This window comes from Oncorhynchus masou, chromosome 31, assembly GCF_036934945.1.
Source record: "Oncorhynchus masou masou isolate Uvic2021 chromosome 31, UVic_Omas_1.1, whole genome shotgun sequence".
NCBI classification, from domain to species: Eukaryota; Metazoa; Chordata; class Actinopteri; order Salmoniformes; family Salmonidae; genus Oncorhynchus; species Oncorhynchus masou.
Window position 1 is genome coordinate 95065950 of NC_088242.1, and position 11735 is coordinate 95077684.

The following is an 11735-nucleotide window of genomic DNA, read 5'->3' on the forward strand; positions in this document are numbered from 1 at the left end:
GCGCTTAGTGGGGATATCATTTGTTTTTCAACAGGACAATGACCTAACTCACCTCCCAGCTGTATAAGGGCTATTCGATCACAAAGGAGAGTGATGGAGTGCTGCATCAGATGATCTGGCCTCCACAATCACCCGACTTCAACCCAGATCGCAGAGTGAAGGAAAAGCAGCCAACAAGTGCTCAGCATATGTGGGAACTCCTTCAAGACTGTTTGAAAAGCATTGGAGGTGAAGATGGTTGAGAGAATGCCAAGAGTCTTCAAAGCTGTCATCAAGACAAAGGGTGGCTATTTGAAGCATCTCAAATATAAAACATATTTTTATTTGTTTAACACCTTTTTGGTTACTAAATGATTCCATATGTGTTATTTCATAGTGTTGATGTCTTCACTATTATTCTACAATGTAGAAAATAGTAAAAATAAAGAAAAACCCTGAGTGGGTGAGTAGGTATGTCAACTTTTGACGGGTACATAGATAAACAGGTTTTTGGAGAGGTGCGGCAGGCTATTGTTGTGGGGGGTTAAGTGCCTTGCTCAAGGTCACAACAGCAGGCAATGGCATCTAGGATTTGAAACCAGCAACCCACCGGTTTCCGGCTCGCCTCCCTTAACGGTAGGCTACCTCTCACTAGCCTTTCTGCTGCTTTGCATTAAAGCATCTCTCCATATAATTATTATAATATAATATAATTGCTAATTCAGACACCACTTTAACATACAATTAATACAGAAAGAGTAGAAATGTTTTGCGCTCTTCAAAGAAGTACTGTCATACTATATGCACTGTACTTCGGCAAAACTGCGAGATGACATATCTCTCTTAAATAGTTACAGTTGAAGTCGGAAGTTTACATAAACTTAGGTTGGAGTCAGTAAAACTAGTTTTTCAAACACTCCACAAATTTCTTGTTTACAAACTTTAGTTTGTATGGAGAGCATTTGTGAACAGCAGTTTTCAGTTCTTTCCACAGATTCACGATTGGATTCATGTCTGGACTTTGACTTGGCCATTCTAACACCTGGATATGTTTATTTTTGAACCATTCCATTGTAGATTTTGCTTTATGTTTTGGATCATTGTCTTGTTGGAAGACAAATCTCCGTCCCAGTCTCAGGTCTTTTGCAGACTCCATCAGGTTTTCTTCCAGAATGGTCCTCTATTTGGCTCCATCCATCTTCCCATCAATTTTAACCATCTTCCCTGTCCCTGCTGAAGAAAAGCAGGCCCAAACCATGATGCTGCCACCACCATGTTTGACAGTGGAGAAGGTGTGTTCAGGCTGATGAGCTGTGTTGCTTTTACGCCAAACATAACGTTTTGCATTGTTGCCAAAAAGTTCAATTTTGGATTCCTCTGACGAGAGCACCTTCTTCCACATGTTTGGTGTGTCTCCCAGGTGGCTTGTGGCAAACTTTAAACAACACTTTTTATGGATATCTTTAAGAAATGGCTTTCTTCTTGCCACTCTTCCATAAAGGCCAGATTTGTGCAATATACGACTGATTGTTGTCCTATGGACAGAGTCTCCCACCTCAGCTGTAGATCTCTGCAGTTCATCCAGAGTGATCATGGGCCTCTTGGCTGCATCTCTGATCAGTCTTCTCCTTGTATGAGCTGAAAGTTTAGAGGGACGGCCAGGTCTTGGTAGATTTGCAGTGGTCTGATACTCCTTCCATTTCAATATTATCGCTTGCACAGTGCTCCTTGGGATGTTTAAAGCTTGGGAAATCTTTTTGTATCCAAATCCGGCTTTAAACTTCTCCACAACAGTATCTCGGACCTGCCTGGTGTGTTCCTTGTTCTTCATGATGCTCTCTGCGCTTTTAACGGACCTCTGAGACTATCACAGTGCAGGTGCATTTATACAGAGACTTGATTACACACAGGTGGATTGTATTTATCATCATTAGTCATTTAGGTCAACATTGGATCATTCAGAGATCCTCACTGAACTTCTGGAGAGAGTTTGCTGTTCTGAAAGTAAAGAGGCTGAATAATTTTGCACGCCCAATTTTTCAGTTTTTGATTTGTTAAAAAAGTTTGAAATATCCAATGAATGTCGTTCCACTTCATGATTGTGTCCCACTTGTTGCTGATTCTTCACAAAAAAATACAGTTTTATATCTTTATGTTTGAAGCCTGAAATGTGGCAAAAGGTCGCAAAGTTCAAGGGGGCCGAATACTTTCGCAAGGCACTGTATATCCACATTGAAATGAGTCCTATATCGACATAACCTGAAAGGCCACTCAGCAAGGAAGAAGCCACTGCTCCAAAACCGCCATAAAAAAGCCACACTATGGTTTGCACCTGCACATGGTGACAAATATCAAACTTTTTGGAGAAATGTCCTCTGGTCTGATGAAACAAAAATAGAATTGTTTGGCCATGATGACCATCATTATGTTTGGAGGACATTTGTCTTGCAAGTCGAAGAACACCATCTAAACCGTGAAGCACAGAGGTGGTAGCATCATGTTGTGGTGGTGCTTTGCTGCAGGAGGGTCTGGTGCACTTCACAAAATAGATGGCATCATGAGGAGGAAAATTATGTGGGTATATTGAAGCAACATATCATGGCATCGGTCAGGAAGTTAAAGCTTGGTAGAAAATGGGTCTTCCAAATGAACAATGACCCCAAGCATATTTTCAAGGTTGTGGCAAAATGGCTTAGGGACAACAAAATCAAGTTATTGGAGTGGCCATTACAAAACCCTGACCTCAATCCCATAGAAAATGTGTGGGAGGAACTGAAGAAGCGTGTGTGAGCATGGAGGCCTACAAACCTGATTCAGTTACGCCATCTCTGTCAGGAGGAATGGGCCAAAATTCACCCAACTTATTGTGGGGAACTTGTGGAAGGCTACCCAAAACGTTTGACCCAAGTTAAACAATTGAAAGGCAATACACTCAATTAGTATTTGGTAGCATGTAAACTTCTGACCCACTGGGAATGTGATGAAAGAAATAAAAACTGAAATAAATCATTATCTCTACTATTATTCTGACATTTCACCTCCTTAAAATAAAGTGGTGATCCTAACTGACCTTAAACAAGTATATTCTACTTGGATTAAATGTCAAGAATTGTGAAAAACTGAGTTTAAATGTATTTGGCTAAAGAGTATGTAAACTTTTGACTTCAACTGCACATGTGATGTGTGATACATGTCATATTGCATTACATTTATTTACGTTAGTCCCTATCATATTTTGTCACACTTTGTGTCACACAAAAATACATTACTAAAATAATAAAAAAAGAAAAGTCTGTCCATTATCTTTGTTATGTTTCTCTTGTTAAAAATATTTTCAATTCATTATTGTTCAACATGTATGAATAGTCGTCGATAACAAATTCATTTCAGATAATAAATAAACGTAATAAATAAATGCTTAATTGGTAAACATATACATATATTTCAAATAAAACAGTTGTTTACCTGGAATGACAGATGAAGTCCAATCCACCGATAGAAATAGGATTAATCCAATGAGGGTATGTTGACTCGCCATGATGTGTACTATGTGCTTTGTAATGACATTAGGACATCTGAACAAAGTTAGGAAGGTTGAAGCTAGTGTTAGTGGTCCCATTTATGACCTGAATGTGGTGGGTTCAAAGGGCAAATGTGTAATCCTCGACATGTGAGAGGACACACACACATATACACTCACACACACACACACACACACACACACACATACACACACACACACACACACACACACACACACACACATATACACACACACACACACATATACACTCACACACACACACACACACACATATACACTCACACACACACATATACACTCACACACACACACACACACATATACACTCACACACACACACACACACATATACACTCACACACACACACACACATATACACTCACACACACATATACACTCACACACACACACACACACATGCAGAGTTGCAAAGGAAAAGCCATATATCAAACTGGCCAATAAAAAGAAAAGATTAAGATGGGCGAAAGAACACAGACATTGGACAGAGGAACTCTGCCTAGAAGGCCAGCATCCCGGAGTCGAATCTTGACTGTTGACGTTGAGACTGGTGTTTTGTGGGTACTATTTAATGAAGCTGCCAGTTGAGGACTTGTGAGGCATCTGTTTCTCAAAACTAGACACTCTAATGTACTTGTCCTCTTTCTCAGTTATGCCCTGGGGCCTCCCACTCCTCTTTCTATTCTGATTAGGGCCAGTTTGCAGTGTTCTGTGAAGGGAGTAGCACACAGTGTTGTACGAGATCTTCAGTTTCTTGGCAATTATTCGCATGAAATAGCCTTCATTTCTCAGAACAAGAATAGACTGATGAGTTTCAGAAGAAATTCATTTGTTTCTGTCCATTTTGAGCCTCTAATCAAACCCACCAATGCTGATGCTCCAGATACTCAACTAGTCTAAAGAAGGCCAGTTTTATTGCTTCTTTAAACAACTAACATAATTGCAAACAGGTTTTCTAATGATCAATTTGCCTTTTAAAATTATAGACTTGGATTAGCTAACACAACGCGCCATTGGAACACAGGAGTGATGGTTGCTGATAATGGGCCTCTATACACCTTTGTAGACATTACATAAAAAAATCTGCCGTTTCCAGTTAGTGGGGGAAAAAAGTAATTGGTCAGTCACCAACTGGCGGCATAGTGTGTTACTGATGGTAGGCTTTGTTACTTTGATCCCAGCTCTCTGCAGGTCATTCACTAGGTCCCCCGTGTGGTTTTAGGATTTTGCTCACCGTTCTTGTGATCATTTTGACCCCACGGGGTGAGATCTTGCGTGGAGCCCCAGATCGAGGGAGATTATCAGTGGTCTTGTATGTCTTCCATTTCCAAATAATTGCTCCCACAGTTGATTTCTTCAAACCAAGCTGCTTACCTATTGCAGATACAGTCTTCCCAGCCTGGTGCAGGTCTACAATTTTGTTTCTGGTGTCCTTTGACAGATCTTTGGTCTTGGCCATAGTGGAGTTTGGAGTGTGACTGTTTGAGGTTGTGGACAGGTGTCTTTTATACTGATAACAAGTTCAAACAGGTGCCATTAATACAGGTAACGAGTGGAGGACAGAGGAGCCTCTTAAATAAGAAGTTACAGGTCTGTGAGAGCCAGAAATCTTGCTTTTTTGTAGGTGACCAAATACTTATTTTCCACCATAATTTGCAAATAAATTCATTAGAAATCCTACAATGTGATTTTCTGGAATTTATTTCATTTTGTCTGTCATAGTTAAAGTGTACCTATGATGAAAATTACAGGCCTCTCATCTCTTTAAGTGGGAGAACTTGCACAATTGGTGGCTGACTAAATACTTTTTTGCCCCACTGTGTGTGTGTGTGTGTGTGTGTGTATATATATATATATATATATATCCACTACATAACCCTATATATATTCTCTACACCACCCTATATATATCCACTACGTAACCCTCTATAGATCCACTACGTAACCCTATCTATATCCAGGGGAGTGTGCTACGCCAGTGTGCTTAGCTGCCAATTTACAAATTAAAATGATCTTACTCTTAATTTTTAAAATTCAACTAGGCAAGTCAGTTAAGAACAAATTCTTATTTACAATAATAGCCTACCCGGGAAAAGTTCTTACCCTGAACAACTACCTTGTTCAGGAGCAGAACAACAGATTGTTTACCTTGTCAGCTCAAACCAGCAACCTTTCAGTTACTGGTCCAACGCTCTAACCACTAGGCTACCTGCCGCCCCGAAAGTTAAAGTTAATCATTTGATCATATAACCTGTCCTGTGTCCACTTCATCAGCAAACTGTTGTCTACAGTGCATCCGTGAAAAACAGATTGGGCAAGTCTGTCATATATCGCAACAGTTTGTGTGGCAAAACTATTCGTAGAGTGGAACGGAAACACAGTCAACTCACTCAGGTACTTTGAAAACTTAAGGAAAGTGGTTAATGAAACACAGAAGGAAATAAGTTGTGGAAATTGGCCAAATATATCAGCCCTGGCTGAGTGAAACAAACGTGAGAATATTTTATTAAAGTTAATTTCAGAAAGCATTTTTGAAGGTTTCATATATCATACATACCTTGGTACAGTAGTATAACTGACCTTTCCATTGTATGGTGAATTGGATTCAAGGAGGAAGGAGAGCAAATCAACAAATTGAGTTTTTATTTTTGGAGATATTCAAAACAAATTTCTACAAATGTATAAAAATACAACGTCTTCATACAAAAACAAAACATTCATTTTCAAAATCAACAACAAAAACAAGATTATAATGCTAATATGAGGTACAATCTGAGGAAGACAATTGATCTGGTAACAAAAAGGTCAAAATACACCATTTAAACCTTTGCTAAATGGCAGTTAACTTCCTGTTTACTTCTAAACTGTGTCCATAATACAGTTCAGTGGGAGCATTTCATCCTAAATGTTCTCAGAACAACAACAGAACAACCTTTGACTTCCTTTGACCATTGGCCAAGCCAAGGGATCTAAGCAATAACAGGGTAAAAAGACTGATGAAATTAGAATGCTGTATTTTCCATTCCCCAGACACGTATTAAGCACTTGTCTAAGAAGCATATTGAACATGCTTTTTAGTCCGGACTAGGCTTAACTTCAAAAGGCTCCTTTGTTCTCCACTTCCTGTCTGAATGACGTGCCCAAAGTAAACTGCCTGTTACTCAGGCCCTGAAGCCAGGATATGCATATAATTGGTACCATTGGAAAGAAAACACTTGGGAGTTCGTATAAATGTTACAATAATGTAGGCAAGTATAACATAATAGATATGGTAGGAGAAAATCCAATGAAAAACCACCCGGAAATGTAGTTTTTTTGAGAGACCATGCTCTTCCAATGGCCAGTATAAGGGCATACTCAATTCAAGCTCCCAATTTCTACGGCTTCTACTCGGTGTCAGTAGTCTATGTTCAAGGGTTCAGGCTTGTAACTTGAAAAACTAGTAAGAAATAACAGTTTTAGTACAGGGACACAGTCTTGGAAATCCGTGTTTGCGCACGACCAAGAAGGCAAGACACAACTTTCCTATTACCTCTTTCCGTAAGAAATATTACAGTTTGATTACATTTAAGGGTATCTGAGGAAAAAATTAGAAACATATTTTGACTTGTTGAAACAAAGTTTAAGGGTAGATTTTTCAGATTCCTTTCTTTGCAAGTTGAACAAGTCGATTACTAAAATCAATGGCGCCAACCAAAGACTTTTTGGGATATAAAGAAGGATTTTATCTAACAAAACGACACTACATGTTATTTCTGGTACCCAGGGACGTCGTTAGCCCTCCCCCCTAAATAAATCAATATATCAGCCAATATATTCTCTCTGTGATTTCTTTTTTTTTTGTCAACCGTTCCATCGCATCTTAAACTGCTTACCGGGCAGGCACTCGGACCTGGGGGAGGCTGCTGGACACGTTAGTGACAGTTAGGTCTACTTGTATCTAACATTTTGGTTAACGTTACTGCTGTGGCATGAGACAGCTAGCTAACAGGAAACTGAGGAAAAGGCTCTGACAGGATGGATTCATGCAGATAGGCTACGATGTGAATTTGTGGTAAGTTAGAACAGAGAGAGAGAGAGTATTCACTATTGTAGACTTTGGTCATAATCAAAGCTTTGTTAACCAATATGTGTTTAAGTGAGGCTGCCTGTAACTTACAGTGTAACAGACGTTACGAGCTAGCTAACGGTAACGGTGTCTTTTGAACGCGACATAAGTTATGTGGCGATGATATCTAGTTAACGGTGTATTTAATGTAGTTTTGCCATCTGTGCCAGGCTATAAATGAGACAGATGACGTAACATCATGCACATATCTTTTCATACTCATTCAGTAGGCCATTGTAAAACAATTATAAGGTCATGTGTAGACAAGGTGACATAGTGTGGATCACGATGTCATTGAATTATCCTCAGTTTTCTACTGTAGGCGAGCTAACGACTAACGTTAAATGGATATACGGACATTCTTCAAGAGAGGCAGTGCCAACAGCTCTGACGAAGGCCAATCCGGTGAGAAATGAAGATTTTACCAGTTCAAACAAACAAATTAAAACTTAAACTGATTAATCACCTATTAAGCCTTGAGTTATTGTCTATGTGAGTTTAATAACAATACATGTCAAAACACAGCAGACAAGAATGCGGGAAAGAAGCTGGAGGCTGTCAGGGCTGAGGGAGCATGTCTGAGGGTTAGTGATTAGAAAAAAAGCATGTAGATGTTTAAGCTTTCAGTTAAATTTGTACAGCATAAGTGCTTACCTTTGTTAGGCATAAATAAATTATGTTCATGATATCTTAAAGGGTCATGCAGAAAGAGAGGTTTCTGTGCAAGGCGGAGATCAACATGTGAGCTGTATAAGTGAAAGAGGACAAGCATGCCCAGAGAAAGAGGGACAAGAAACAGATCCAGAGAGAGAGGGAGAACAATCCGATCCAGAGAGGGAGAATCCAGAGAGGGAGGGAGAACAAACCGATCCAGAGCGAGAGGGAGAACAAACCGATCCAGAGAGGGAGAACAAACCGATCCAGAGAGGGAGGGAGAACAAACCGATCCAGAGCGAGAGGGAGAACAAACCGATCCAGAGAGAGAGGGAGAACAAACCGATCCAGAGAGAGAGGGAGAACAAACCGATCCAAACCGATCCAGAGAGAGAGGAGAACAAACCGATCCAGAGAGAGAGGGAGAACAAACCGATCCAGAGAGGGAGAACAAACCGATCCAGAGAAGGAGAACAAACCGAGGGAGAACAAACCGATCCAGAGAGAGAGGGAGAACAAACAGATCCAGAGAGAGGGAGAACAAACCGATCCAGAGAGAGAGGGAGAACAAACCGATCCAGAGAGAGGGAGAACAAACCGATCCCAGAGAGATCCAGAGAGAGAGAAGGAGAACAAACCGATCCAGAGAGAGAGGGAGAACAAACAGATCCAGAGAGAGAGGGAGAACAAACAGATCCAGAGAGAGAGGAGAACAAACAGATCCAGAGAGAGAGGGAGAACAAACCGATCCAGAGAGAGAGGGAGAACAAACCGATCCAGAGAACAAAGATCCAGAGAGAGGAGAACAAACCGATCCAGAGAGAGAGGGAGAACAAACAGATCCAGAGAGAGAGGGAGAACAAACCGATCCAGAGAGAGAGGGAGAACAAACCGATCCAGAGAACAAACAGAGAGGGAGAACAAACAGATCCAGAGAGAGAGATCCAGGAGAACAAACCGATCAGAGAGAGAGGGAGAACAAACCGATCAGAGAGAACAGAGAGAGAGGGAGAACAAACCGATCCAGAGAGAGAGGGAGAACAAACAGATCCAGAGAGAGAGGGAGAACAAACAGATCCAGAGAGAGAGGGAGAATCCAGAGAGAGGGAAACAGATCCAGAGAGAGAGGGAGAACAAACCGATCCAGAGAGAGAGGGAGAACAAACCGATCCAGAGAGAGAGGAGAACAAACCGATCCAGAGAGAGAGGGAGAACAAACCGATCCAGAGAGAGAGGAGAACAAACCGATCCAGAGAGAGAGGGAGAACAAACCGATCCAGAGAGAGAGGGAGAACAAACCGATCCAGAGAGAGAGGGAGAACTAAGGGTTCCCGTTAGAGAGGGAGAACAAACCGATCCAGAGAGAGAGAAGGAGAACAAACCGATCCAGAGAGAGAGGGAGAACAAACCGATCCAGAGAGAGGGAGAACAAACCGATCCAGAGAGGGAGAACAAACCGATCCAGAGAGAGAGGGAGAACAAACCGATCCAGAGAGAGAGGGAGAACAAACCGATCCAGAGAGAGAGGGAGAACAAACCGATCCAGAGAGAGAGGGAGAACAAACAGATCCAGAGAGAGAGGGAGAACAAACAGATCCAGAGAGAGGAGGATCCAGAGAAGAGGGAGAACAAACAGATCCAGAGAGAGAACAAACAGATCCAGGAGAACAAACAGATCCAGAGAGAGAGGGAGAACAAACAGATCCAGAGAGAGGGAGAACAAAGATCCAGAGAGGAGAACAAACAGATCCAGAGAACAAAGAGAGAGGAGAACAAACAGATCCAGAGAGAGAGGGAGAACAAACAGATCCGATCCAGAGAGAGAGATCCAGAGAGAGGGAGAACAAACAGATCCAGAACAAACAGATCCAGAGAGGAGAACAAACAGATCCCAGAGAGAGAGGGAGAACAAACAGATCCAGAGAGATCCAGAGGGAGAACAAACAGATCCAGAGAGAGAGGGAGAACAAACAGATCCAGAGAGAGAGGGAGAACAAACAGATCCAGAGAGAGAGGAGAACAAACAGATCCAGAGAGAGAGGAGAACAAAGATCCAGAGAGAGGAGAACAAACAGATCCAGAGAGAGAGGGAGAACAAACAGATCCAGAGAGAGAGGAGAACAAAACAGAGAGAGAGGGAGAACAAAGATCCAGAGAGAGGGAGAACAAAATCCAGAACAAACAGATCCAGAGAGAGGGAGAACAAACAGATCAGAGAGAGGGAGAACAAGATCCAGAGAGAGGGAGAACAAACAGATCCAGAGAGAGAGGGAGAACAAAACAGATCCAGAGAGAGGGAGAACAAACAGATCCAGATCCAGAGAGAGGGAGAACAAACAGATCCAGAGAGAGAGGGAGAACAAACAGATCCAGAGAGAGGAGAACAAACAGATCAGAGAGAGAGGGAGAACAAACAGATCCAGAGAGAGAGGGAGAACAAACAGATCCAGAGAGAGGGAGAACAAAACAGAGAGAGAGAGGGAGATCCAGAGAGAGAGATCCAGAGAGAGAGGGAGAACAAACAGATCCAGAGAGAGAGGGAGAACAAACAGATCCAGAGAGAGAGGGAGAACAAACAGATCCAGAGAGAGAGGGAGAACAAACAGATCCAGAGAGAGAGGAACAAACAGATCCAGAGAGAGAGGAGAACAAACAGATCCAGAGAGAGAGGGAGAACAAACAGATCCAGAGAGAGAGAGAGAGGGAGAACAAACAGATCCAGAGAGAGAGGGAGAACAAACAGATCCAGAGAGAGGGACAACAAACAGATCCAGAGAGACAGGAGAGAACAAACAGATCCAGAGAGAGAGGGAGAACAAACAGATCCAGGAGAACAAACAGATCCAGAGAGGAGAACAAACAGATCCAGAGAGAGAGGGAGAACAAACAGATCCAGAGAGAGAGGGAGAACAAACAGATCCAGAGAGAGGAGAACAAACAGATCCAGAGAGAGGGAGAACAAACAGATCCAGAGAGAGAGGGAGAACAAACAGATCCAGAGAGAGAGGGAGAACAAACAGATCCAGAGAGAGAGGGAGAACAAACAGATCCAGAGAGAGAGGGGAACAAACAGATCCAGAGAGAGAGGGAGAACAAACAGATCCAGAGAGAGAGGGAGAACAAACAGACCAGAGAGAGAGGGAGAACAAACAGATCCAGAGAGAGGGAAACAAACAGATCCAGAGAGAGGGAGAACAAACAGATCCAGAGAGAGGAGAACAAACAGATCCAGAGAGAGAGGGAGAACAAACAGATCCAGAGAGAGGGAGAACAAACCGATCCAGAGAGAGAGGGACAGTAACAAACAGATCCAGAGAGAGAGGGACAACAAACAGATCCAGAGAGAGAGAGGGAGAACAAACAGATCCAGAGAGAGAGGAGGAACAAACAGATCCAGAGAGAGAGAGAGAGAACAAACAGATCCAGAGAGA

At 42.0% G+C, this 11735-nt stretch overlaps 1 protein-coding gene across 2 annotated transcripts in view; it reads right to left on the reverse strand.

Annotated features, from left to right (window-relative positions):
- alpi.2 (alkaline phosphatase, intestinal, tandem duplicate 2) overlaps window positions 1-3584 on the reverse strand; it is a 29691-nt gene extending 26107 nt beyond the window's left edge. For both annotated transcript variants that reach the window (XR_010453019.1, XM_064952606.1), the window contains exon 1: window positions 3445-3584. Coding sequence is in view for 1 of the 2 variants with exons in the window: in XM_064952606.1 (XP_064808678.1) it covers window positions 3445-3517 (73 nt within the window). In the remaining variant the exon portion in view is untranslated. The remainder of the gene's footprint in view (window positions 1-3444) is intronic.
- Window positions 3585-11735: the final 8151 nt, after the last annotated feature.